The sequence below is a fragment of the Trachinotus anak genome, unplaced genomic scaffold (genome assembly GCF_046630095.1).
Source record: "Trachinotus anak isolate AG129_WGS33_773 ecotype Australia unplaced genomic scaffold, CSIRO_AGI_Tana_v1 ptg000007l, whole genome shotgun sequence".
Classification (NCBI taxonomy): Eukaryota; Metazoa; Chordata; class Actinopteri; order Carangiformes; family Carangidae; genus Trachinotus; species Trachinotus anak.
The window spans coordinates 12,181,074-12,209,073 of NW_027273858.1; the positions used below are offsets into that span (position 1 = coordinate 12,181,074).

Genomic DNA, 28,000 nt, shown 5'->3' on the forward strand with positions numbered 1-28,000 from the left:
ACATGCAAATACTGTACATAAACCACCTCCAGTATGTATATAGCCAAACTAATGCATTCTAATACAGCAGTACCTGAATTATTTCTTCATAAGGATTATAATCTTTAGCAGTTTTTGTTTCTAAAGTGTGTTTAAGAGGTGTTGATTGAACTGTCATTCATTTTTTAGCCTGTATTGCACTATACAAAGGTGTCTGTTTTTCAGCCTACCTTCACTGATTTCAAGGGCTGTTTTTGTTGAAACTTTAAGAGTTTCAACAAAAACTCAACTTTTAAACTTTAGTGAGGGACAACTTGTGGCAGGACTGTTGTATTAGTGTATGTTTTTATATACACATATATAATGCATATTATATGCATATACATACTTTAACAAAAATATTTTTCAGATTTTTACTGTGACAACTATATGAGCACTAATTAGCATAATATCACAAGTCATACCAGCAAAAAATAACAGTAATAATGATATAAAGAGGGAATCAACTACAAACATTTGCTTTCATACTGTGAACTTTAATGTGATAGAGTAAATCTTATGAGTGGAGCACAAAGCACATAAATTGCATACATATATTTTAGGATGCAAAACCTACCTCTGCTTGATGAATAATTGTAACCTTGATAACATTTTATTTCATTTATTGATGATGCATTAACAAGAAAAAACTGTTCAGTTCTGTTTCATTTGGAATATGAAGAGAACAACTAACTGCAACACCTAATCAAATCTTCCTTCTGAATGATCATAACCAAAAACTCTCCATCCTATGAAAATATCATTTCAAAATATACAGTATTTTTATGAAATAAATATGACACAACATTTACAGTGATCACAGCAGATCATTTTTGTTTAGACAGAAAAATGACTGCATCTTCTGTATACAGCACATCCTCTTTCCTTGGTAACAGGGGCATACAGTATTTACAAACAAATTACAGCTTGAACTCAAAACAGTGTATGCAAACAAAATAGCAGGAAATAACTTTCTTCATTCTCTCTTATAACAGTAATTAATGGAATAATAATGCACTGCTGTGTTTTAACACAGTGAAACACGTTTTTCTTCTAACAAAGTTCATGGGTGTGTTGATCGAGGAAGCTTCTATTCTTGTAATTTGCGTTCCACCTCTGAGAAAACCTTTGCATTGACTTCATCCACTTCATCTTCCACCTGGGCAAAGAAAGACATTTGACAAAATGTTAAATGTGACATAAAAATCTGGAAAGACATATTCTACTATGCATGACAAAAACTCAACTCAGTATAGTAGCGAGTAAGTAAATCATTATTTCCTTCATCATTTTATTAAACTCTAGTCACTAAAGCTGGAAAACTGCAACTGAAGACTCCTGTTCGGTGTCATTGCTCAGCCTTGATGGTTCAAAACTAAAAATTTAAATGAGATTATACCACAATTTCCTGTATAAACTGATTTAGATATCCACATGGCAATTTCTGGAATCAATCCCAGCATGAGACCAACAGTGAAGCCTGATTTCAGAACAAAAGCCTGCAGAAATCTCTGCTCAGCTACAAATTCATATCAAATTTTACCATATTGTACAATAGATCTTGATAATCACCTGTTCCACATTGTCTACCTCTGGGATATAAAACTGCAGCATGTTCTGAATCCCGTTCTTCAGGGTGACTGTAGAGCTAGGACACCCTGTGCAGGAACCGACCAGCTTCAGCTTGACTGTGCCGTCCTCAAAACCCTTAAAGATCACATCACCTCCGTCCTCCTGCACTGTAGGCCTTGTTCAGTGAAAGAGACCATATCATGTTGTACAGAACAGAACAACAAAAAGGACGGACAGATTAAGAGTGTTATCGCAGTACAGTACAGTTAACCACACTTTCAACATCACTTCAATAAGCAATATGATAGAGGAAATAGGAATATCTTAAACACATGAACTATGAAACAATGAGGTTTTCAAACTGGAACTAACACAGATTAAAATTATTACCTAAACTGCTCACAAAGTTGCAAGTTTTATACCTGATTCTCGTGTCCAGAAGCTCCTTTATCATAGATACAATATCATCGTCATCTTCAGAGAGACCTACAATAAAGAAAATGTATTGTGTTGAGATATTTACATGTCACAATATACAGTGAAGCAGCTGCATAATTTCAGGATGGCCAAAATGGCTATGTTGCATACTCACTGCTTTCATGGTGAACCGCCCCTGTTGTTATCGGGTCACCGCTCTCAAAAAACGTAGCAATGGCCTCCAAAGCATGGCGCTTGATGTCTGTCCATTCCACATCTTCATCTGTCTGACGGGACACCAAAGATCTCAAGCATGCACAAAGATTTCAAAGCAAAAAAAGTCACAGAGACAAGGTGTAAAAGTACATTCAATACTTACTTTAGTGACTGTGATGAAGTCAGGGCCAAAGAACACACTTTTTACTCCTTCGATTTCAAACAAGACCCTGAAACAAACACTTTATCGTGTTATTGTTCAACAAAAATTAAAAACAAACCATGACAGTGTGAAGCCTGCGTTCATTTTAGTTCATTTAGTGATAACAACATCCACTTTTGCTGGCTTTTATCAAGAGTGTCACTGATGATTGCACTACTTCTTTACAATGTTTTAAGCCTGGTCATGACAAGATAAAACATATCTGCAATAATATCATGTAGTGTAACTGCCAAAGTGCACATTTGTCACATCTCCTGTATGTACTCTTCAACCAAGCTACCCCATCACTTTCAGAAACTGAAGACACAACCATGAATAGTTCAATGAAGATAATACCCACTGTCTAACTATAGCTTGTTTGAAAAAAGGGAACTGGAAAGCTGCACACCTCTAATTGTGAAGGATTTATTAAAAATCTTTTTCTATCTGCTGGACACATGGATCTTTAGAAGTTCAAATAAATGCAGTTATGAATGTGAGTTATGACTGTGCAGCTTTCTCATTCTCTTTTTGAAAGTGTGCTTGTTTGCAAGGAGTGTGCCTCTTCCCTCAGTTTTTCACACTAAAACAGACACAAACAATTAACATGCAAAACACATATCTTTCTTGTTCCGGTGTTAAGTCCAAAACTGTAATTGTGATTTCTGCCTTACAGGGACCGTAACACTGTACAATGCTGCTTTTAAAATGTCTATTGTATCAAATCTGAGTAGGCTACTACAGTACTAAGTAAATACAACAAAGTAGAGTAAACTTGACACCCAACCTGGCTAAAGATGAACATTCAGCTGAGCTTGGAGAAGGAAAGTCAAGTGTCCCACTTCCTAGAACAGGTTTACCAGGGAGAAACTTCAAGCTTCTGGGGTTTGGAGTGTCTTGAGTCTGAATGGACAGGTGTCTTACTGAAACATATCATAACAAATTTCTTAGTCAGGTTTTTTTGTTTTTTTTTCCTCTTGTCAACATGGTAGCATCATTAATGACATCATTAAGAGATGAGTTAGAGCAAGATGACAGAGTTTGAGTGAATCTATTAAGATCATAGTTAACCTCAGAGTGAGCACGGCAGTTTAATTAATTCCCCAGGCACCCAGAAAACCAGCTAGTGCTCTATAGCGGAAAATATTAGTTGATCATTCAATTAGGTTACTTTTTTAGTCAATTTATTGGCAATTTCTTGGAAAATTATTTTGTCAGACATAATGATAATTAAAATAATTGTTGTTTTCAGCCTTTCAGTTCTACTGTGATGGAATATATTAATATAAAATATGTTAGGTTTTCTCCGAGTAAATTAAATCAGAAAAAGGAGGAAATTTGACAAAATAAAACAAAGAAACACAGTATACATTAGATAAGGTCTCAAAACTAAGGGTCCCTTCATAAAACAAGGCTACAAGCTGGAGGATTGAGGACTCCTCACAGACAATACTTCTTCAATACTTCAGAGGTGTAAATTTGTGATAAATGTGCAGTTAAACACATTATGATCCAAATAAACCTGGGGCATTGGGGGCACCTGGGGGTCCTTGGGCTTTGATTAAGGAGTCCATACAATGGTTTCTTACTTGTGAAGTGTGTGGTTCCTCTCCCGGGCTGAAGCTGAACTTTTCTGGAGCTCTGGGTCGTGCAGTGTGAGTGATATGAGCTCCTGGTCTTGTCTGGAAACCTTAACATGTAAAGAGTATTACACAATGTCTCAGTCACAGCAGGACTTCAACTCGTTCATTGCTAGAGTCAGGATTAAATAGTAAAGTCGTGATGATGGATGAAAGCAATTGTTTAGCTGTCAGCTCAGGGTTTTGATGTACAAAACCTACAAGCTAACCAGAGGTTTAATCATTTTACACATTGAAGTTGACAACTGGCTAACATTGGCGGCTAACAGGTAGCCTTGGATTAGGAGAGAGACGCATATGAAATCGAAGACGATAAAAGGTGGAAAGAGCTACGCTTAACTAGCTTTTTCGATATCTCCACCTGTACGTAGGTGGATGGGATTAGTGACAAACCGTTGCCTAGTGTCGCAGTTTGCTTGTTAGCTGATTAGCTAGCTATAAGCATCACCTCAACCACACGCCGACAGACCAGGCTTATACTTTACACAAGCATCAGAACTTGTCAAATCGGCAGTAGAAAATAATACGTAACAGATGTAGAAGTTCAAACCTAAAGTGAGCCGTATTTCTTGCTCTTAACAACTGGTGAAGACCCCATCTCAAGTGCGCCGCCATTTTGTTTGTTTTGAAAATGGGGACCCCGTGTGGTCGGTAGAAAATCACCCTCATCACATCCTGATCTGTCTCTGATACTGACCTTAATTTAACTTTCTCACTGAAACAGTCATTTATCGGCTATAAAAGAGAAAAATAAGTAACACTACATACAACTAAAATGTTCAGTAATAATATTAAAATAGTTAATTCATGTGTTGTTATTAACAGAGTGCCTTAGCTTTCCTTCATTTCACTCTCTCAACTATGTATGATGGTGGGGGAAGTAACCAAAGCTATTATAAGTAAAGGTGGCGATACTATACAATATATAAAGGTCGAAATACTCTGTGACAAGTAGAAGTCACGCATTCATGATTTTTACTTGAGTGAACGTACGAAAGTATTAGAACCAACCTATACTTAAAGTACCAAAACAAAAGCACTCATTGTGCAGAATTGCCCATTTCAGAATATTGTTGTATATTATATGAATAGTTTATCATTAATGTACCTCACTTTAATATTGCAGCTTGTAAAGGTGGAAGTAATTTAAATTACTGGGTAGTCTGTGAATTTGGTCCCAGGGATCATCAAAGTCTTATCTCAACCTATAATAACACATCATAATTTATTTGTTGAGTAAATTTTCTACTATTAATTGGAGTCTACAAAGTAATTGGTAACTAATGTTACCAAATTAATGAAGTGGAGTGAAAAGTGCTATATTTCCCCCTGTCCCATTGTGTTGTAGAGGTACTATAATAATACTCAAAGGACAAGGACTAGTATTGGTCGTGTTGAATGAATTTAGTGGTGTAAAAACTACAATATTTCCCTCCAAAATGTATTTCAGAAACATAAACTAGCATATAATAGAAATACTTAAGTAACTAATTAAATACTTTCCACCACTGGATGACAGGAAAAAACAAAGCACATTTCTCAACACACTCAAAGCATTTGTTATGTAACTGCGATTACAGAGCTATTGTTTTGTCTCAAAAAAATTCTTTCAAAATCAATGTCTGTGCATACAGACACACACATCATGTTGGAAGAGTTCATATTTTAAATCCAGAACTGCTTGGTAGTGTATAAAAAACACTCCAGTGACGATCATATATAGGTGAGTCTGTCTGAAATGAAACAAACAATATGGCTTAAGAAGGCCAGCCCCATGTTTCCCAACATCTGTTCTGACAGAGCAAGGTAGTGCTCCAAAGGAGTGGCAGAGAACAACTGACTCTCCCATAAGGGGCTGTACTCTGAATGGTGGAAGGCTATAACTAACAACAGAAGCACAGTTGTCTGTCTGAAGAAGAACTACACTTTCAACATATAATTTTTAGGGTTAAGACTTTGAGTTTTGTTGTAGTACTAATCTTGCTATGTAGGTATGAAGTTGTCTTCATGAGGACTCTATAAATACCCAAAGAGATCTACTGCTTGTGAAAAGGCACCAGGACTTAAGAAAACCCCACTTTCATTTGTTACTTGTCTTCCTCACCGCCAAGACATGCTCTGGATTTTCTTCCCCATCTCCCTCTCTCTGGTGTCCTTCATTGGAACATGGACTGTGTAAGTTAACCTGAAATCCAGATTTTCTGATTTGTCTTCACAACCTGTTGAAACTATTAGAACTTGTTTTTACAAGTAGAACGTTTATTCTGCATCTCCTGCGTGTTGTCATGCTACTGCCAAGTTAACATTAGTTTTACACCTATTAAACATCCTAAATGGGCCAGTAAATCATCTGTTCATGAGTATTATTCACATCTTAAAGCTTATAGTTTAATGCTGTTGATAAGGTTTGATGATTATGCGACTCCTGCCAGGCACTACTGACAGCAGTGTATCTGAACTACTCCATGATTAATCATCAAGATTTTTATTTTGCTTTTCACATGGTTTTATTATAATATTTCAGCTCTATGTATGTGCTGTCTGTGGAAAGTGTTGGAAAGTCCACTTCCAAGCAACATTAGAATTTCATTGACATGAGAAAACGCATCCACCGTTTTCATTTAGTGGAACAGCAGCATTTGAAATATGTGATCTGACTAGTTTTGTCTGCCACAAGGTGTGTACACCAGACAGTCAGAAATCTCAAAACACAATATCATTCAAGAAATTGCTTCTTCATTCAAGACACGCATTCTTGTAAATCAGATTGTTATTCGTGTGGACAATTATTAAGCTCTGTTAGTCATCAGTGACTACACATGCAGTAATTTTTTTCCTATTTGCTTAATTTTTGTTTTGCCATTCACTTCCATTTAGACTTTGACTGAACTTCAACATCTTGCATACACAACACTGTTTCATCAGACTGTATATATCAAATAATATTGAAGTTAATCAGTTTTGCCAACTGTAGGATCTCATTCTTCTGACTGCTGTCAGATGTTCCTTCTTTTCATTGTCAGAAATATTTGTAGTGGTTTATTGATCAATCAGCATGAGTTGTATAGTGATGAATACACAACTAAAATGTTTTTAAAAAAAACAATGTTAGTGGTAGAATAAAATGATTGGTGCCTGGTAGGAAGTGTACTCTCTTCTAACCATGATCATTTATTGCTGCCATAGGTTTTCCAGAGTTGGAAAATATTTATTTAACATCCAAGACATCATAAATCGTAGGTTGATGCAGTCAAGAGGAATGTGCTGTTAATGATCTACTTTTATTCTGAAAAAGTGGAAGATAATGCTGTTGTTTGAATTCCTATCAAATCACTAATCTCACATATTTATTATTATGATTTAAATATTGTCACTATAATTTTTCTTCTGTTTTATATATCCAGATATGGCCTAGCCTTCTCCAACAATCATGTGTGCTCCCTCAGTGACTGGTAAGTTGTGTCTCATTTTTGTAAATGTTTAACCATCAATATTTGAATGTAACAGATTCTCTAAACCTTCATTAATTTGTTCTCAGGAGGGTTGGGAACTACTGCAGAGGGAATTTCTCAGCTGGATGTTGCTTTGCTCCCACCATAAGGTAAAAATACAGTTTACTAAAATCCATCTTTTGCTTATTCTTGCTACTGGAATCAAATAGTGAGAGATAGCTAACTGAATAAACTATGTGATTCCAGCTCCAGTGGAGCCACTCCACCAGAAAATTCTCTTTTTACTGCAACAATCAACGCTGGATCCTTTCTGTGTGAGTTTACCTGATAAAGGCCTAACTCAACATGTACTATACATGATATGACTGATTTGTGTTATATAACCTATGATCTCCTCTTTAGTTCTGCTGTTCTGTATACTCCACCATGGCCATGTTATGGAGAGACATGCGTGCCATTCCATGCTGAGCAAGTTTGCACTGGTATTTGGTGTGGTGGCAGCCCTTGGGGCTTTCGCAGCAGGAAACTGCAATGTAAGTACTGCACTTCCTGCTGAGTATGTTTGACAGTAAATACTGTATAACTGTGAGAGAGAAAACAGTAAGCTTTGTCCTCATCATGTAATGTTAACAATCAAGCAGAACTGCTTTGATTTGCACTGGTGATGAGACAGCATACAAAGGTAGAGCACAATTTGTTTAAAGTTGTCTGTAATGCTTTGGAGCATAAGCAAAGTTGGCAAAGATTGTATACCCCTTCCAAAGTTTCTTTTTAACACTCAGTTAAAAAACTGAATTTTTTGAATTGTTAATTCTACCATGTAAAAAAATGGAATAGAAGCTTAATACCCATATCAGTACCTCATAATCCTCAATTTCCCATTTGTTATCGCACAAACCAATCAAGAAGCTTTTTTTTTCATAACACATTTTGATATTACCAGACCATAACATTTACTCACCAGCGAGTAAAGTGAATCAGAGCAAGTTATTACAAAATTAAAATGAAGCAAGAATAAACATGTTTTTCTCCCCTGAGGACATTCACCTGGCTGCTTAGGAAGTCCCTCAAATTAAAAATTCCAATTTGTCAGGTGACAGTTATTTTGTTTTACTCCATCTCCATGAGGTTATTATAGCTTTGATCAGTTAATAGTGCAGTAGTACAGAAAAGCAGTATACACATCCACAAGTTTAACAATCTTTACAACAATTGCTGCCATGATTTCAACCATCTCTTCATGTATTGACCCTTGAAACTGCTGACTGTCCTCCGCAGCCACTTCATTTGTCACTCCTTCACTACCTTGGAGCTGCCATCAGCTTCATGTGCATCTGCTTCTACACTGTCCTGCTCACTGCGCTGACCGGGAAGTGTGTGCTGACAGGATATGAAAGGGTTCTCTACCCGTTGCGCATCGTCTCCACTGTGATTCAGACCATTGTCACCATCTGCTGTATCCTTTTATAAACCTTGGAGCTAAATTAATTGTCCTCGTGTGACTGCATGATAGTAAACTTTATAAGGTTCATTTGGTGTGGCTTCAAACAGGCCATGTCAACAGTTGACCTCAGCAGTGACGCTTGAGTAACTCTCACCAGCTGCAGTACAGCATCACAGTCCCTTTGTGCTTTATTTGGTTCTGGCCTGCTGCTCTGTTTACAAAGTGGGACTGGCCACTACAGTCCATCTGACAGAAGTAGATATGTATGAATGGCATTTTAGCCATCAATCTTTAACCACTGTTTTCCCGTAACACTCAGCTTCACATTTCACACTCTTACATCTAGAAGCCGCACAGTGACTCAACAATCCTCTACTGGAGGAGTTTAGGGTTTAATTCAGTTCAGAGGCACCTTGACACTAGCATGGACACATCCATGTTTGCAGTGGCTAAAGTCAGTATTCAATACAGTGTCTACATACACACTAGCCTATATGTGCAAGAAGGTGAAGTTCTGTATCACAGGATAAGAGCCGGCACCCTATAGCACATGTTTCCTTGTGTAGTAAAAAGTATTGGAAATGAGCACATACTCACTGCAGTGGGCTTAAGGTATATCTGTGAGGACTTGTCCAGGTGGTAGTATATCTAGAAGTGCTAAACCGAAGGCAAGCAGACTTGCATTAGATTCCTGATAATGTTTACCATGCACCCAAAAGGCTTCTTTGAACTGGAGCATAGCACCTCTAGACATCCAATAAAAGTGCATTTGTCTGATTTGTTTTCATACAAGTGTTTAGGCTGCAAACCAACACCTTCAATGGTTTTGATGTGATCTTCGGTTGTGTGGGGTGGTTATTCACCAGTGAAACACTTGACTGCAACTGTCTGTTCCGCACATCCTTAACTTGAAAACCTTCAGATACAGTTTTGTTTGCCCAAGAGGAGGGTTTTTACATTCATCTGTCTGCTGTATTTGAGTGGATGCTCAGTGTCAACCTGGAGTTGTTTGAACTCAGCTACGCTGTGGAATTTTGCTTCTTCTCGTCTTTTATGATTTCAAATCTGTTGAGCAAACGAGGGGAAGAGAAGCCATTGATGATGACATTGTCCTGATATGAGGCTGCCAGGGTCCAGCTGACACACAGAGGCAGTGAGGACGGACTTACTAAGACATCTTTAAAGACAGTGGCTGGACCATGGCTGGGGAACCAATAATTTTTTTTTTTACTTGGCATTTCTGTTCCTTTTGTTTAACGTTCCATATTTATTGAAACAAACTAACTTGTACAGCAAATGAACAAAACATATTGGCCATGTTGTACTTTTCTACAGGTTACGCTGATGCTCTGCCACAGAACAATTAACTGAGGTGTTATACTCCGATAGACCTCATTTACAATATGTTGATTATTTTTTGTGCAATAACTCCTTGTTGGATGTTGGTATAATCAGCAATGAACTAAAAATTCTTCATCAGGTACACTAGTGAGGGTTGAATGTCGTGAAAATGTCACAACTGGTCTCTTATGATCTCTTAACATTAAGATCTAAGCACTTAAGTATAGCTTTGGCACTTTATTAAAATCATGAACACTGCACAAACTGACAAGTCCTGTTATTCAGATTTGACTGTGAAGGTCTATCAGAAGGGTGGAGGACATTGCGTAACACCTATTCAGATATTTTAAGTTCACGTGACGTCACAAGATCCTGTTTGACTGCATGAGTGACAGAAAAATGAGTTTGACAGTTCTGTCATAGTGCATTGAAAAAACAGGCAAGGCAACATCTCAACAGGTTAAGATGGAAAAGTATGTAAAAGTCCAATGTTGGCTACGCACAGAATAGTGGGTGTTGCCTGTATCTGTTCCATTACAAAGTTTTTAGGTGTGGACTATTAATCTTTTTCAATGTATTTGAGCGTCAAACTAGAGTGATGATATCTGAATGTAATTACCTCAATCAAGGAGGTTATGTTTGCCTGTTTGTTTGCCAGTATGATTAAAAAAAAAAAAGCACTGAACTTATTTGTACCAAGCTTGGTGGAGGGATGAGACATGGGCCACGGAAGAATCCATTAAGTTTTGGGGCAGATACAGATCATTTACATGTTTTTGAAATTCTTTCTCTAAAGTCTGGTGTCTGTGTTTTGACATTGATCTTCACTCCATTGAGCAAATTTTGATGTTCACTTTTGTTAAGGAGGTTAAAGGAACTGACATAGTCTCGCTTTTTTGAGTGACTTGGTCCAACATTACATAATTCTGAGCCAGAGTTACAGGTTTGGTTATTTCATTTGAGATATTTTTTATATTTGTGGTCCTTGAGCAGTAATGCTGCTGGATGTTGTATACATGCACCATGTGCCAACAAGTTCACTGCATCACCTTTAAATGCGTTATGTTATTTCCACTGCCCCCAAGTGGTAAAAAAAACAAACAAAAAAAAAATCTGCTTTTATCATGATTCAGTGCTACACCTGAGACACCGAAACCATAAATTCTCACAAAACGAGGCAACATGGTTCTGGTTTTAATGCAAAGCACTTAACCTTTACTTGAAAGAAGGTAATATACATCCTGGAATTACAGATAATAAAGATACATTATGACCTAAGTCATTTCACAATGAATATCATCTTTCCTTCGCATCAACCGAGAGAGGAGTGCGACATTATCTACAGTTTTTGTTAGGAAGAAAACAGTGAAAAGCACACCTAAGTCTGTCAGCATCTTTACTGTATGGTACACTGTAAAAAATGTCACCTATATGCAGTAGTCCACATTATTAACCTTAATAACAAAAAAGTGAAAAAAAAAAAATAAACAATTTGAAAAACACGAATTTTATGGTTGTGTTTCAACTAAGTAGTTCAACTGCAATGCATACATTATAAATAAATGTAAGGGGAAGAGAAAAAAAGTTCAAAAACTACTACAAGCAATGTGTCATGATTCCAGCATGGCTGAAACAATTAGTGGCCTTGCATCCAAACCCTACACTTTGGAGTGTGACCACAGCTTTTACAAACCTTTAAGATACTGTAGATTCTTCAAACCGGTGCGTCTGAAAGTCCAGCTCATGCTTAACACTTCTGGATAAATCAAGTTAAAATTGCCCTTAAAATTTGTTCTGTGAGAGGATAAGTTGCCTACCATCTTTACCTGTGAGGTGAGAAACACTTTTTGTAAGGAGTGAGAACTCAGCATGAGAAAAACACAAGGCCTTGCTGTTAAGAAATGTTTTTTTTTTTTTTTTTTTGCAACTCAAAGCCATTAAGTACTGAAACCAGCTTGTTCTCAGCTAAGCTAGTGGAGGTCACTGGTATTATCACAGAACTCTTCAACTCTAAAAATCATTTGTGTTCTCTTGCTCACGTATGACATTTCATCCTAATGCTCTTTTCCTTTATGGCCTCCTCGCATTTATAACTATAGCTCCACTGATTTCTTAAGTCGGGGGAACGCCAACTGTACACACTATGAACAATTGTCTTCTCAGTAAAAGGAAATGACACTACAGTAGTTGACAACTCAAAAAATTATTAATGTGATGATGCAGGTTGTAATTGTTTAAATCTACAGCAAGTTGACACGGTTGGGGGGGTTCAAACGGAGTACATGTTCTTGGTGGTGGATCCGCTCTTGCTAGATGTGTCGTCATGTGACTGGTAGCCGATCATGGCTTTGATGGGGAGGTTCAGGCGCTCCTTATAAAGTTGCCTGTGGAAACGAGTTGAAAGTTGAATGCTGTGTGAAGATGAATGCTAACATAGTGTCACCATCTAGTGGCCAGCTTTAGTTAGCAAATCTACACATCTTTTTGTATTTTTCTCCTATTAACAAGGTGACCTTACTACTCACCCTATCGTCATGATGGCGTCCCTGTTTTGGCAGTTGCTCGTCCAGATGGCTATTTTGTCACCTTTGGGTCTGACGTTGACCACAGCTCCACACACATCTTCACTTGCCTCATCGAATGACTCACCGACTAAACACAAGAGCTGGAGGGCACAAAATGTCACACACTACATGAATTATACTGTTCTTTTTTTTTTTTTTAACCATGATTCGTGGTTGGTTCATTTTGTTTACTTGCTCAATGAAAAGTGGTCTTACCGTCTCCATCCAGTAACGGTCAAGGTCATTGTGTCTCTGTTGTTTGTTGAGAGTCATCAGCCATCGACCCCCGAGCTTGTTCCTGTCGTCCTCCCACATTGGCTTAATCCCATCCTAGCACACAAAGTGAAACAGTTATTAACAACTAACAAATGGTTTCTTCATATTGTAGCACTACTATGAATCAGCACTGACACATTTAGCTTCTGCTCAAAAGAGTTTAATTTTACATGCTGCAAATGTCCCAATAGATGACAAGGGAAATAAAACTGTATTTTCATAATAAAACACAATAAAGCCTTACCTTAAATAAGCAATAATCACAGCCAAAGCCAAGTTTGCTTGGTTGCTGTATGTGGTTGTATAATCTGTAAGAAACACAGAATAACCAAAATTATGACTTAAGTGACAGCGCAAGCTTCATCCGCCATGGTTCAGATTAACAGCACAGTGAAGAATACCAAAGTAATTTAACACCAGTAAAGTGGTATACAATGAGCCTGTCTCACAGCATTTTACATGTCTTATGTGAAAACATGCTAGTTGCTTTCCATAAAAGTTGGCAGGCTAATATTTCAGAAACCTACATTTTGCATCTTATCCAGGGGTGGATTATAATATATTTATATTGTTGTATTTTATGTTATAGGTATAAGCAATCCATGCCAGGATACAGGGCAGTCTGTGCAAAGCTGCAAAAAGATTTTTCAAATCAAATCAAAAATATCACATATGCCAGGAAATATTATGATATTCGATATTACTGAATGTCAGCCAAAGGACAAAATATTCAGATGTCTAAAATATACATCTGAATGAAAAATACCATATATTGCAGATGCGCATACAATAAGTGAGGAGCAGACAGAGGAAAATGAGCGCCTAAACAAAGAAGAGATGCCCCCATGTTATTTTAATGTGGTTTTACACCACTGTGTCAGTGATCTGTGCCTGTCAGTGTGAGAGCATAACTGATTTAAATCTGAATAATAAAGTGTTTTGGCGTTTAAGAAATCCCTTCATGTATGTCACTGAGTGAAAGACAGTTACTTCTAACAAATGCCATTCTTCAAAAACAGTCCACTCATACCTCCATAAAGTGAGAAAATCATAATTTCACTGCAGATTAGAGAAAACTTACGCCCAAAAGTCTTCCACTGTGTCAAACTTGGAAATGAGACGCAAGTTCTCTGTCCAGCTTTTGCTCTTGTCGTTTTTGAAATACCACAGGGCCCATCTGAGAGAGGGAAAGACAAGAATCAAAACACTCATAGCACTGTGCACACATAGGACTGTGGGAAAATGACTTCAGCAGAATAATGCAATTACAATCATTTCTTATTTCTTTATTTTGCAGTCACTGCTATTTTCTTAAACTGAAAAACAAATCAGGAACATTTCTGATAAGCAGAATGATGAAATGTCTAAAAATGCATTTGCTGGAAGTGCTTTTGTATGAAAAACAAAATAAACTTGAGCCAGACCCCTGATAACACAGATACACATACCCAATGTCACAACAAAACACAACAGCTAGTCACAAAAGCATGCATATCAATGCAAAGAACAGAGAAAGCCGGCCATCAGAGGCACTACAAATGCAGCCTTTGTTTATGATGGCTGTTGTTATTCTTTCATCTATTCCCAGGAGGGGTGGGGCTAGCAGGGGAGGGATGAGGGCAATGAGAGGACATCAGCTGAACCCTGTGCCCCCACCATCACAACAGCAACTGAGCAAAGCAAAATCAGAGGATAAGACAGTAATTGTGCCAAAGCAACTTCACTGTTACATTATTACACAGCACAGGAGGCATCACCAGCCAAGGATGCAGTTTGCATACATGCATGTGGACAAACATGGTCAACAACAGATCAGCCACTGATGCTCCTCGTATGTCACTAAATTCTGCCAGACTAATATGTGGTGAACCAATTCAAACCGTTTTTAATTCTAATCCAGCTAACCCTCTTCCTCAGGCGTGGGCGGTGAACTGGATTGCCAAACTCAGGTGTAGCTATTTCAGCTAACTGTGGGCTCTGATTTCGAAATAAAGGCAACACAAGTGGAGAGACTAAACAAGGATCAACACAGTGTCTGAAAGAAGCAGTGAGGTTTTTACTTCAAAATGGTATAAATTAAAATGTCTCATCTAACAAGACAAGTGTCAAAAGTAGTAAACGGCTGGACTGTGTATGGTCAATGTGCGAAAGATTGGGGATATAGTTGAAAACTGTTGTGGAACTCTAAACTACTACTTTCAATGGGAAATTGCTTGAAAAGTTGATAAATGATGCTAGATGACATCCATCCAAAAACATACTGTATGACAACTGGATTAAAATATTCTGAACTATATAAAATATTGTTTATATTAACTTAAATTGGCAAAATAAACGGAATAAATGCAAATATGCATTTGTGGTCATGGAAATATTCTGAGAAGTATTTAAACTAAACTTTACTTAGAGAGAGAGAGAGAAATCCACAGTCTTATTAAAGGGGTACTCCAATGACTGACTGACTTTTCCACTGGCTTTTGTTAGCAATGGAAAAGGGTACAATCGGCACTCACATCCGGGTCAAATGACTCTGCAGTAGACCCGGGTATTTATTGTCCCTGGCTCCAATCGGCATTGATGTGACCACAAGACCCAGGTGAACATGCTAATTTTTGACCCTTTTACATCTTTCAAAGCACAAACACTGTAAATCTGTCACCTGCCCAGCACAGTGCTGTCAAACAACAAACACTGTGGCAACACTGCCCTTGGGCCTGCAAGAATGAGCGGCAGCCACGAGATACGTTTTAAAAACACACAATCACCAAACAAAGTGTCTTATACGGAGGTTTCGAGAGCTCCAACCCTGGGATAGGAGTCTGCACGGCAGCTAACAGCTCACTCTGTGTCCCCTGTGTAACTGCGTTTGATGACGTCCCCACAGTTGTGCGTGTGTCCTCAGTCCGAACAGATAGGGCAAACTTGTGCGGCAGTGTAAAAGGTGTTAACTGTCTTTTTTAGCTGCTTTTAAAAAAACCTGCCTGTACTCGCTAATTCTGGTTTAAAAAGGGTATTAGTCACTTCTGTGAAGCTGGGGGGCAGATTTTAAAATCTGAACAAAACTGAAGAGGCAAAGTCAAAGATATTTTTTACTTTTAATATCTACAAGAGTATAGCTGCAATGAACACTGTATCCTACATTTCCCATAAAGCAACTCAGTGGTGAATTTTGTTGTAAGTGTGATGACAGAGTTATTTTAATGCTTATTCTAATTATAATTCTCTGACTTTCCCTGAGCCAGACAAGACATTATACAGCTGATTCACTCCCTCTGACGAGTGAACTGAATTTCATGAGTGAAAGAGGCTCGATGTGAATTTATGAATGGTTGTAGATATTTGAGACTCCTCATAGCAGAAATTATTTTCTGCTCTGAAGACTGTGGGTTCATCTTTTTAAAACCAGTGGATTTTGGCATTCTCTTTTATAGCACCTTCATTCATGGAGTTCTGTAAAGGAAGGTGCAGCCATGTCTGGAAATGAGTTCAGGGGAGCACAAGCATAAAGAATATTGGTGTTTTTCATTTTTAGAGCAGTGACTAGACTGTAGACTGTATATTAGTACAGGACATTTTCTACAGAAGACTACAGGGTCTCAAAAACTGATTTTTTTTTTCCTATTTATCGGCAGCTGTTGGTTTCCCTTTATTTCAGTGCCAAGTGAAAATCATGACTTGAAACTTGAAAGTGATCATCATGTCTACTTATGTTACAGCACTGCAATAGAGCTGCACAGCCTGTTCAAATCCATCGGAGCATTCACCTTCACAGAACAAGCTCCAAGCTTTTGACAAAAATAAAAGTGAATATGATATTAATACTGTTGCTTTACCTATTTCAAGCAAGTTTCTACAAGTTGAGTTTCACATGTCGTCAGCTCCTTCAACGTGCAGACAACTCTGACTAAACCTATTTTTTGCTGGTTTGGGTTCAGTGCAAGTTGGGCTAAACTTCAACTTGCTTTTAGGAACAAAAGCCATTATGGCATACTAACACTACATTTATCTGACTAACTCAGTCATTCATTGAGCAACAGGACCATTCCTGCTAACTACTGGAGCAAGGATTTGTGACTGTGACATCAGATAAGTTACAACCTGTTTGTACATAATATTTTACAACAAACTCCAAATCATTTAACAGGACTTCCTTGTGGTTAAAAACAGTAAGTGAAGCAAGATGGAAGTGACAACACCTAGCCCTCTAACTGAGACATCTATTGTTATGGGTGTCACAATAGAGGCATCACAATAAAATATCCAGACAAGAGTATGTTCAAATAAAACCTGTGCAACTAAAACCAGTACTGCAGAGGGCTAGACAAGAGCGGCAGAGGTGGACAACCTTGACCTCTGAAGCTGAGCTGAACAAGCAGAATGGCCTAGAAAGTGACTTGCTAAGTGAACAGTTCAGCATTTCCCAAACCAACTGTACAATGCTACTGAATAGGTCGTCACCGCCATAGAACTATTATAACATTTCTAAAAGGACAATAGTGAATAACAACTGCAACACTAACATGCAGAATAGAAAGCAGAATTCTCCATCCTATGCCTCTGATTTAAACTTAACCCCCCCCCAACTTAAATTATTCTACTTACCTGTAAATGATTTACACTAATGTTTTTTGTGACTCTTTGCTATGGCAAACTAGAACCACTAAATGTTACAAAATATTTTTTTTGGATCATTTAGGTTTACTACAGTGCTCCAAATCATTTCACTGGAAATGTAACTGTTAAAACACATCAGTACAAAACACAGGTTTACAAAGCACTTATCAGTTAACACAAATCCTTAGTCGCTGCAGAGAAGCAATCTGACTTGTCTCTATATTCAAGACTTTCTCCAAAAAAAAAAAAAAGGATGAAATGGCCTTTCAGTGCAAGGGGGATGCAGTGTCTTTAATTTGCCAATTGTTAAAAAAAAGTGTCAGCATGAACTTGAATAAGCAGATTATTGAATTTATTCTAAAGGGCCCTTACTTTAAAGTTTTTTTTTCTTTAACAGAACAATTCAGTTTTACTGCCTGTGACATGCTACATAGCATAGCTTGCATAGCTTGTTTCAGCCTGAAGGTCTCTCCTCCATGTTATGTGACATAAGTCAAGACATCCAATAAATAACCCGAGGTCCCATTATTTCTGTTGTGACTGAGACAGAAAACAAAACACATTTTAATGCCACTTTTAACGGCAGTAGAGCACATGTTATCAAGGAGCTGGATTCCAGGATCTGCTGCAAAATGCCCTCAAAGGGTTAGGGTTAGGGTTCTTCATTAATGAACTTCTGATACTCAGAAAAAGCTGTTTGCATGGTACATTTTGTACTGCAGTTGGTGCCGTCTAAAACTCCATGAACATCAGAATACAACAGTCAGTGTAGGCACCAACACCTTTTGGTTGCAACATCTTGCAGCACAGCAGCTGTTTTATTCTCACCTGTTTTGCAAGGGGTGCTTGATATACTGCTCAGGATTTGCAACGACTTGGCTGTCAGTCTGTTGATCTTCAGTTTCAGCTGTTTTCTGAGGACAGATATGCACAAGCTCATCATAAACCTGCTTTGAAAACAAGACATTCATATAAAATATGATTCTATGTCAGTCTCATCCCTGCGTGTCCACTGATCACCATCATTTAAGTGTGGCATTAGCACAGGCTTTATGCAAATATTGAGATGTAGGGGATGTATTGTATTTTATTTTCTTTACCTGTCTGGTGATAATAGGGAAGATGGGGTATTTTGGTTACAGGTCGCAACTAATGATTGTTCTTTTAATCAATAAATCTGCCAATTATTTTTTCAGTTAATCAGTTTGTCTACAAAACCTAAAGAAATCGTGAAAATGTTCTCCTAAAAACTTGCAGAAGAAAATTGTCTAAGCAACTGTCCCAAACTCATTTCATTAGTATGTACAGTTTACTGTGATATATGACAAAGAAAAGCAGCAAATGCCCTAATTTGAAAAGCTGAAAAGGCGTCTGTCTGGCATCTTTTCACTAGTTTTGCCAAAAAAAAGAAAAGAAAAAAAAGTAAATTAAATGATTATCAAAATAATTTCCATGTATTAATGGTTTCGGCTCTGGTTATATCACAGTGCAGCTTAAATTAGGTCTTGCGCCGATCTTGAATTTGTTCTTACTAGTTCCCGACCTGTATAACTGTCCCAGCAAAATAAAATAAACTCTTGGTAGGCCGTCATGTCAACAATGTGGTTATTAATTTATACCTGTGACACTATCAAATATCATTTTACACTGATACACTATCGAAACGTATTCATTTTGAAGTGGGCTATTAACTTAAATATTTGACAATCGTTTCCAACAACGTCTACGTTTTTAACCATTATACTTAGCAGGCCACACATAAAAGCTAGCTTTAGGTTGGTAAACTGAGTAAAAATAAAATAAAACGGCTGTGTAAAACCTAAGCTAACCTCACTGTTAGGTAAGTTAACGTTAGCTAGCATTAGTTTTAACAGACGAGCAACGCTAGCTACGAGCTAGATACACACGTGTCCATATTGTCATAAATGTCATCAATAATATCAGAGTATGAGCATTTAAACGTGCTGACGTTTGATTAAAACCCCCCATAGGACATTGACTCTGATATCGAAGCGAAGAAAACACATGAACGATTGGAGTTTGAATGAACGACAGTCAGTCAGTCAGTCCCTCCCTGCCAACAAAGTCTCATGCATCACATTGCTGTGCATGCTAACGCTAACTGATCCACGCCAACCGACGCATCTGTCGACTCAAACTCTCATACTCCGCAAAAAATACCGAGTGCCTTTTCAAGCGATCGAGATTGTACAACCAACTCGCAAGAAACACTTAGGATGTGGCCGATCTTTCCGTGCACATTGGTCGATTTTTTTACAGGTCGCTCTCGTCTCTCTTACCGGCTCCGATGTCGCCATCTTGACAGTAGAAATGTTCTGCCCGTTCAGCGCTCCTGCGTCACTCCCCAACCACTCACACTCCTACGGAAGCCGCCTCAGTCCATGTTAGGGTGGGTGACATGAGACCAAGAAGGGCAGTGGTGTAGTCACTATAATAGCTGTAAAGGCAGGATCACAGTTCTTGTGTTCAGCCCTGGATCGCTTCTACTGTTGAAATATCTGATACTAAATTATTTGAAATGAACACCTTCACCTCGCCTTTAAAGTTGTCCTCAGAATAAACAAGGACACTGTGTTACCATTGAGTATGAGTAATTGCAGCATCGGCTCCCAAGTTTCTTGGTGCCTGGAAAATAATGTGTAATGGGTGTTCTGCAGGGTCCCAATGACAATTTTTTGCCACAGGGGAAGTAAATATCACCCATCTGACCTGTCCCCATTTAATCAGTGATGGAAAGTAACCACCTAAACACTTTACTTACTGACACAGAACTGGCTACTTTTAATTAAGTAGACTTTTGAATGCATAGCTTTTACTTTATAACAAAGTAATTTCACATTGTGGTATTGTTGTTTTACTTTAGTAAAGAACCAGCACAGGTGTATATTTTCTGCCGCTGGCAATCAATTCAATGGCATAGAGAACTTTTAACCTGGCCACTTGCCTGCATCTCACCTGAGCAGGATATGGACCCTACAAGAATGGCAGACACATACACACAGTACATTTACATCTAAGATGATGTCCCACGCATTCCTGCAGCCCTACTTGGTTTCTGCTGGCTGTTCAGTCCCACTAAACGTAGACAAATCCAGCCACCATTGCTGCCAGGTGTCATTTCAACAGCTGTGCCCTCAGGATGTTTGGCTCTGATGTGTTCCACTCTTGGGGAGCAATGATGACGTTACTCATGCTTGACTGTGACACAGTGTCCTTGTTTATTCTGATGACAACTTTAAACTGGTGCACTGGGTGAGGTGAAGGTGTTCATTTCAAATATTTCAGTATCAGCTACATGAACGGTAGAAGTGATCCAGGGATGAACACAAGAACTGTGATCTAACCTTCAGAACAATTACATAACAATTCACATTCAATGTAATCTTTATTAAGAACACCATACTAATAATGGGTGTGGCCTGACGGGTTAGGGTAACAGCCTCGATTTGGCTTTGTGTACACTTTGGCTTTGTAAAGTATGTGGTATGGACTGACAAATGCATTGCCTGAACACGTCAGGATGAAGCGATGGTATACTTAAAAAAAAAAAAAAAAAGTCCTTCTTGTTTAATGCCCAAATTTGTTTGAAGTTTCAGTAGTTAGCTACACAAAACTGGCAAAAAATAAATAAATAATTGAACTACTTGAACCACTACGCACATGTGAATATAGATTGAGTACGAGCAAAGCTGCTGCAAAATTTAGCTAAACCACCAGTTAAATTACATCTAGTTCAACACTCCCCAAAACCAGCAGCTGGATATGGGGACGTTAAGAAAGTCTGGGGACATCTGGTGGGTGAATGGAGTACGACAGATATTTGTACTGGAGGAAACAAAAAAGCCCAGACGAATTGTGACACTGTTGCCACATGACTGACTGATTGGATAACTGCATTCATACAGAGGTGTACAGTTGTTCCTGTTACAGAGCTTGATGAATGTATGAACAGCTTGTTGCCAGCAGATGCTGTGAGTTGAAGAATCAGAATGTGCATCAGTAGGTAAAGCGTTGGATGGTGTATCTTACAATGGTGTGAATCATTTTATCTAAAAACTGGGTTATGTGGTTATGGCAACAATTATAGTCCTCTCTGCTGTGTTTGTTGAACTTGTTAGGTAAGTCATCTCACTGAGTCAGTAGCAAATGGTTTTACATCCTCATTGTCAGCTGAGAGAAAAAAAAACAAAAAACGATCATTTTAATTGTTCTGAAGAGAAAATGTATAAAAACAAGAACTGATTCATCTCCAGTCCCAAAGAGGACAAAGTCTAAATTACTTCACTGAAATTCCTGAGAAGTGAGTCATACAGTATGCTAGTGAGGGATTTTCAGAAAGAAGAGAAAAGGAGGCTTTCTGAACAAAAATGAACCAATAAAATGTGGTGGGGAGTTTGGTTTGTTATAAACAGATCAGCCTACTTCATATGTCAGTAATTGTACGATGCAAGCTGACAGAGAACAAACGCTTTAAAAAGCCCTCACATGTAACTGAACTCAACAGTTAACTGGCTCATCTATATCACACACATACTATGCAAAAACACGAACAATGAATGAGGACAGAGGAAATCATGATCAGGTCCAAAATATAAATATGACTTTATTTCACAATCCCGCAAGAGATCAGCCATCCATAAAAGGAATGCTAAATTAAGTCTCTTCTCAAGTCTAAACTGTATATACTTTCAGCAACGTACAGTAATTCAGTTTCAAAATAAGCAAGATCATCCATTGTCTAAACACCATTAACAGTACAGTAAAAACAATATTGTTCACCTACATATTTACACATTTTCTACTAATAAAAGTTTTTTTTTTTTTTTCAGATTTCTGAATGCTGGTGCTAGTTGTTAGTTCCTTGATACAAAGACTTTCACTGCGGACTGAGAATGTCCCCCACAGTAAATCAAAAGAAACATTTAAAAGTATAACTTTGTCATGTGATGTTCAAAAATGTTCCTTCTTAATGACTGATTAAAAAAACTGTATACATTCATTTCATTTTGTGTGTACGTTGTGATTTTTGAGAGTTCCTGGAGAGTTGGTTATCTGTGGAAGACATTTGAGCTCTAGATGCACAACTGCACAATAATTTGCTGTTTTTACTGATACTTGAAAGACATCATGATTAATGGTGGGATACCAACGCTGCTCAGTCTGTTGTCAGCCAGTAATCATCCAGAGAAATAATAATAACTACCTTTGTAATGAGTCATATATCAGATCAGTGTGTGCGGAGTTTCTAAAAAGCACCATGCCGTCACTGTTCAGCATATAACCAGGTTAAGTCAATGCATGTACCTTGTTATCTTGTCCTATTAGCACCAGAAGGAAGTCAAGGTGTGAAAAAGACCAAAAAAATGTTTCGTGTAGGAAATGTTATTCCACCAGTGTTAGTGTGAACATCAGTGAAAGGTTTTTATCGGTTGTGCTGAGATTTCATTGATGAAAAGCTTCTCTTAAATGGGTAAAATAAAAATAATAAAACAAATAAAAATCCTGATTCACTAGGAGTTGACACCAACACCCTTATTCAGACCCTGTAAAAAAAGCTATCTGTAAACAAAGTCTTTACAAGGGTCGAGCACCCGAAATCGTCTTAGGCATTTGTCTGAGTGGGATCTGAGTGGTTTGAGTGGTTTTCCCACAAAAGCAAAAAGGAGGCAAAAAAAGAAATAGTTTGATTATTCAGCATTGGCTAACACAGTTTCATATTCAAATCCAGAGTATGGACATAAAAAACTGGCAATATTTTTTTTTAACATGTCTGACACTTCGTGATTTCTGAAAAAAATAGAGGTCTCATTAGCACCATTAAAATGTACAGTAGGTTTTTTGAAATCCTATAATCACACTTGTGCCCTATGAAAGACTTTTTGAAATCCTTTCCCAGAAGGTGAATACAAGTTAAGTGCCAGCAATGATAAGCACCTCACTGTTGTAGCATTTTATGATTCCTCATTATGCTAAGTTTTGAATTTCCTTAGATATGTATGCCATTTTCAATGAAATGAATGAAAATCAAATAAAAGCGAACAACTGTAAAAATAAAGCAGGGTTCATGCTAAGCTGTCATATATATCTCTATCTGTACATACATAATCCGTCCTATGGGTTGGGACCTTTTTCAAGTTAAGTTTAGGAAAATAAAAAAGTGCTTCTTTATATGCCATACATATCTGTGAATGAAAGACAAACCATCCAGATGCAGAGAAAAAAAAAAACAAAACAACAAACCAAAGAAGTACATTTCTTTCATCAACTGCCAACAGATGTCAGAGGCAGCAGAAGGAAAAGCACAATGCTACATGTGACAATCTGTAGTAAATATATGCACAATATTAGTCTTGTTTTCTACATTATGTGATGTAATGAGTTTGCTTAACAAAGGTTACAGTGAGAATGGCACCAATGTAAAAGCCAATAAGATTCATCTTATGAGACGAGAACTATTGGCTGAAATAAAAAGCATAATTCTACTGTACAACATAAATTCTGAGCGTCAACACATAATGCAGGTTATCATAGAAATCTTGCAGTAAACAGGCTTACACCAGGAATTAAATAGAAATCGTTATGATCACAATAAATAATCACATCTTTTTTGTTCTTAATCATGTATATAAAACCAGTTTAAAAACGTCTTTAAAATGCTTCAAAGCACCATCTCTTTACAATAAAAACCAACACCGAAACTCACAGTTAAAAAGCCAACAAACTTTGGTCTTCCTCATCACTTTGAAGGCAGAGACGAAGAAGGACAAAGTGAACAAACGGATTTTAGAAAAGCACAATGAAAATGACGTAAAAATGAGAGTAGCAGTTTGAAGTTGGTTGAGGTAAGGCAGAAGCACAGGATGTAGGAGTTTAATGTGTGTATGTGCATGTGTGTGTGTGTGTGTGTGTGTGTGTGTGTGTATGTGTAAATATAATGTTGACTAAGTCCAGCGATTGTAAGGGCCCGTCACTTGTGTAAGAGCATAAGGGGACACGGTGATGACACCATCCCTTGGGAGGGTCCATGCTTGGCGTGTGGGGACATTCATGACCCTCCTCATCCCCTCTGCCTCCTCCCCTGTTTCCTCCTCTAGCTCCACACCTCCAGCTCCTTTGCCGTTCTTCCCCACACTGCCCAGGCTGTCCTCCATCCTTAATCTCTCAGCCTCCTCCTCCCTGTCCCGCTCCCTCTTGGCCATTTTGGCGTCCCACATAGCCATCCCATGGCCTGGCTCATTTAGAGACTTGTGCTGGTAGAAGACCAGGGAGATGCGGGTGGGGTGTCTGCGGTTTGGCCTGAGGATAGGGGTGGTTGCATGGAGCTCCCGACGTGCACATTCTATCAGGATGGAGCCGTGTGATGGTGCCACGGCGACCCCGCCTATGTCCTGGTCCAGGAAGTTGTGCTCGCTGTCTGACCATACTTCCTGTTTAACCTCCTCTGGTTCAAGAGGGGAAGTTTGTGGGGGAAAGGGGAGAGATGAGAGTGGAGGGAGGCCATGACCCCTGACCTCTGCTGCCACATCTCCTGCAGCCCTGTGGAGTCCATTGAGCCTGCTGAAGAGGCCCTCAGAGGTAGGTCTCGGGGAGAAGGAGGAGGGAGGAGGAGCGCTCCCACTGGGGCAGGGTCTGCGCAGAGGAGAGCAGTGCTCCTCGTTGGGCTCAGTTTTAAAAGTACAGGGGTAGTCACTAAGGGCATTATGTGGAGGTATACGTTCTGACTGAACACTCTGGTCACCAGATGCTGGAGAATAACCATTCACGCTGTCACTCATCGTCTTATAACTGAGAGCTGAGCCATTCTGTCCAAACTGGAGGCCTGGCAGGCTGTGGTGGTTGGGGGAAACGATCTCCCTCTGTGGGGTGACTCCTGCACCCAGAGTGGGGTAGCTGCTGGTGCTCTGGCTATAAGTGCTGTGTTGGCTCCTGTCTGGTGGATATCTTCCAACACTGGCAGGTCTGGGTGGTAGTCTGTATGAGCTGTAGCAGCCCTGTGGCTCTGTGGATGAGGAAAAATACATGGATTTTTTTTTAAATACTGACGTGATAATCAAAAAAACATTTATACTTTTTGACCTCAGTATATTACTTATCAAAATACATTAACAGTCAGACCAGAGATGTGGATTTACTACCTTTGTTGGGGGTTTCACTTTTCACTTTCCCAGGAGTGAGAGGAGTCAGCCCAAGCTTCTTCTCCAGTCTCTCTGCCTGAGCCCTCTGACGAGCTTCCTGTCTTATCTTGCGGGCTGATTTCACTGGCTCAGCCAGTAGACGCACCTGATAAATACAACAAGAATTTCAGTGATTTAAAACATGACACATAATTTACATAATAATTTTCTTACTCAAACCATTGGCATTACCATTAGAAAGAAAAGAAAAACAATATAATAACAAGTAGCAAAAGCTGCCCTTCTGTTCACTCACCTCTCGGGGAAAGGAAGACAGAACTTGCAGAGCACCACTTTGGATTTTGGCCCACTGGCCCTCAACCTGACCAAACTCATCCCTGTCCGAGATCTTGTAAAGTGGCAGAACGTGGAGCTGCTCATCTTCTGGTATGTTACGCACTGCACGGTTATCTTCCTTGGTTAAAGTGCAAACCTGAACAAGAACACAGACAAAAGGCACGTTGTTCAACCACACAGTACGCCATTTCCAATCAATAACTCAAGAGACTGAACCAAAACTAGAAGCAATGACCCTTGAAATAGGTTTGAGGTGCCTTTTGACACATGATATACAAGCGGACTGCATGATGTCACACTCATTGCTTGCTTACCACAGTGCTGCCATTATTCATGTTGTGAGTGTCCTTGTGAGCATGAGCGCAGAAATCCACGCAGGCTGTGACCCCAGAAAACGGACGTCCATTCTGGCTTCCCAGCCGGCATCCTGCCCCTGTCTCCTCATGTTCCACCTATGAGAGGTGAAAGGACAAGACAAGACTCTCTCAAGACTCTCGTTCATGGTGGAAATGGTGAAAGATATTATGTAAGTTTTCTTGAACTAAATGAAGCTTCACCCAACAGTTAATGTGAGAGTCAGTGGAAACTCAGAGGTATCATCAGAAGTACGTGTGGGTGTTAAATGTTTCATACCTGGTTTTGGAAGGCCTCAGGAGCCAGTCTTTTGTAGAGTGGTGCGAGGTCAGTGGCAAGACTCTGAAGGTTGTTCTCTATTTTCTCCTCCTAAAAGTAATAGTCAGATGTAGAAGTTTGAGGGTGAATAATAGCTGATTTTAATAAACTATCTTAAAAAGCTTATGTCTTTTGTTTAAACTGTTCCGCCTACAGCTATGATTGTCATATTCAACATAAGCCACTTGGAGGCAAATGTTTGGCATAGATTTGATCGACTAGGGCAACCTTTATCGCAAATAATATGCAGAGAAGCAACAGAACTTCCAAACTATCCTCTCATTTCAATGTAACACCACAAACAGGAGAGACTGTAATGGATGATTTCCTCCAGGATATTTGCAAGCTGACCACTCCCTCACCTCCTCTGGGTAGTCTCCAAGCAGGCGAAACTTGCGGGGCACTTTGCTGCGGGCAAACTTACAGCCATTGAAGTACATACTCCAGGAGCAGCCAAAAGAAAACGAAGCTCCGCATGTGTCTGGGTCCAGACCCTGGCATGCACATGTACGACTGTGGAGATGGAGAGGAGGGTGGTTAGATAAAGAAGAAGACAAAGCTGGGAAGAAGTAGTGTCACTGTAAAACAAAACAAGAGGTATTCACTCTTCATTGAGGGCGCAGCGACGACTGGTGGGGGAGCCGTATTTAAAAAGTGTCTCTGTGAGCTCCTGGTAGAGGTGGTTGGCAACCGGCCGAGAGATTCCCTCCCAAGCCAGGATGAGGATCACCAACACGGCAGCGTCACAGTAGTGCCCTGGCCTCTGGCGGACCAAACACAGCAGCTTCTCCTCTTCACTGCCACGCCGGATCACCTGTCAGATGATTGTGCACACACACACACACAGAAAACAAGCAGGTTATGACAGACGAACAACACTGTAACAAATACGGAAAAAACAATATCACAGAATTATGGATGCTTTCGCCAAACTACAAGATTGGGTTTTACGACCATAGCTGAAAAATGGTAATGTTTACATGTAGACCCTCGCACGTCTATATTTGGGGATGAAGCTGGACATCTTTATATTGAAGTTACATGGTTGGGGGCCGGTGAGAGTTTGCTGTGGTTGTGGTG

At 39.0% G+C, this 28,000-nt stretch overlaps 4 protein-coding genes across 7 annotated transcripts in view; 1 reads left to right on the forward strand and 3 right to left on the reverse strand.

Moving 5' to 3' along the window:
- Positions 1–494: 494 nt before the first annotated feature.
- Positions 495–4,771, reverse strand: LOC139622897 (NFU1 iron-sulfur cluster scaffold homolog, mitochondrial). Of its 2 annotated transcripts, none has more exons than XM_071480601.1 (8): positions 4,616–4,771; positions 4,015–4,115; positions 3,213–3,348; positions 2,387–2,453; positions 2,183–2,294; positions 2,013–2,076; positions 1,591–1,765; positions 495–1,177 (listed from the first exon to the last, which is right to left on the reverse strand). In XM_071480601.1, exons 1-8 carry the CDS (start codon positions 4,732–4,734, stop codon positions 1,109–1,111), a joined length of 843 nt encoding a protein of 280 aa, XP_071336702.1. In that variant the 5' UTR covers positions 4,735–4,771; the 3' UTR covers positions 495–1,108. The 2 variants fall into 2 exon arrangements, with proteins under 2 accessions (XP_071336702.1, XP_071336701.1); XM_071480600.1 differs by having other exon boundaries at positions 4,598–4,695.
- Positions 4,772–5,904: 1,133 nt separating this feature from the next.
- Positions 5,905–12,224, forward strand: LOC139622898 (transmembrane protein 150A). The gene is made up of 7 exons (XM_071480602.1): positions 5,905–6,240; positions 7,470–7,517; positions 7,604–7,666; positions 7,764–7,831; positions 7,920–8,050; positions 8,796–8,973; positions 9,884–12,224. Exons 1-7 carry the CDS (start codon positions 6,179–6,181, stop codon positions 10,075–10,077), a joined length of 744 nt encoding a protein of 247 aa, XP_071336703.1. The 5' UTR covers positions 5,905–6,178; the 3' UTR covers positions 10,078–12,224.
- Positions 11,489–20,155, reverse strand: eif4e1c (eukaryotic translation initiation factor 4E family member 1c). Its single transcript, XM_071480603.1, has 7 exons — positions 20,057–20,155; positions 18,585–18,670; positions 14,224–14,319; positions 13,387–13,450; positions 13,083–13,196; positions 12,828–12,967; positions 11,489–12,686 (listed from the first exon to the last, which is right to left on the reverse strand). The coding sequence occupies exons 1-7, from the start codon at positions 20,072–20,074 to the stop codon at positions 12,572–12,574; spliced, it is 633 nt and encodes a 210-aa protein (XP_071336704.1). The 5' UTR covers positions 20,075–20,155; the 3' UTR covers positions 11,489–12,571.
- Positions 20,156–22,355: 2,200 nt separating this feature from the next.
- tet1 (tet methylcytosine dioxygenase 1) overlaps positions 22,356–28,000 on the reverse strand; it is a 29,590-nt gene continuing 23,945 nt past the window's right edge. For all 3 annotated transcript variants that reach the window (XM_071480597.1, XM_071480599.1, XM_071480598.1), the window contains 7 exons: positions 27,526–27,734; positions 27,283–27,433; positions 26,882–26,971; positions 26,563–26,700; positions 26,208–26,384; positions 25,913–26,057; positions 22,356–25,776 (listed from right to left, as the gene is read on the reverse strand). In XM_071480597.1, coding sequence (XP_071336698.1) covers positions 24,719–25,776; positions 25,913–26,057; positions 26,208–26,384; positions 26,563–26,700; positions 26,882–26,971; positions 27,283–27,433; positions 27,526–27,734 — 1,968 coding nt within the window. In that variant the 3' untranslated portion in view covers positions 22,356–24,718. The remainder of the gene's footprint in view (positions 25,777–25,912; positions 26,058–26,207; positions 26,385–26,562; positions 26,701–26,881; positions 26,972–27,282; positions 27,434–27,525; positions 27,735–28,000) is intronic.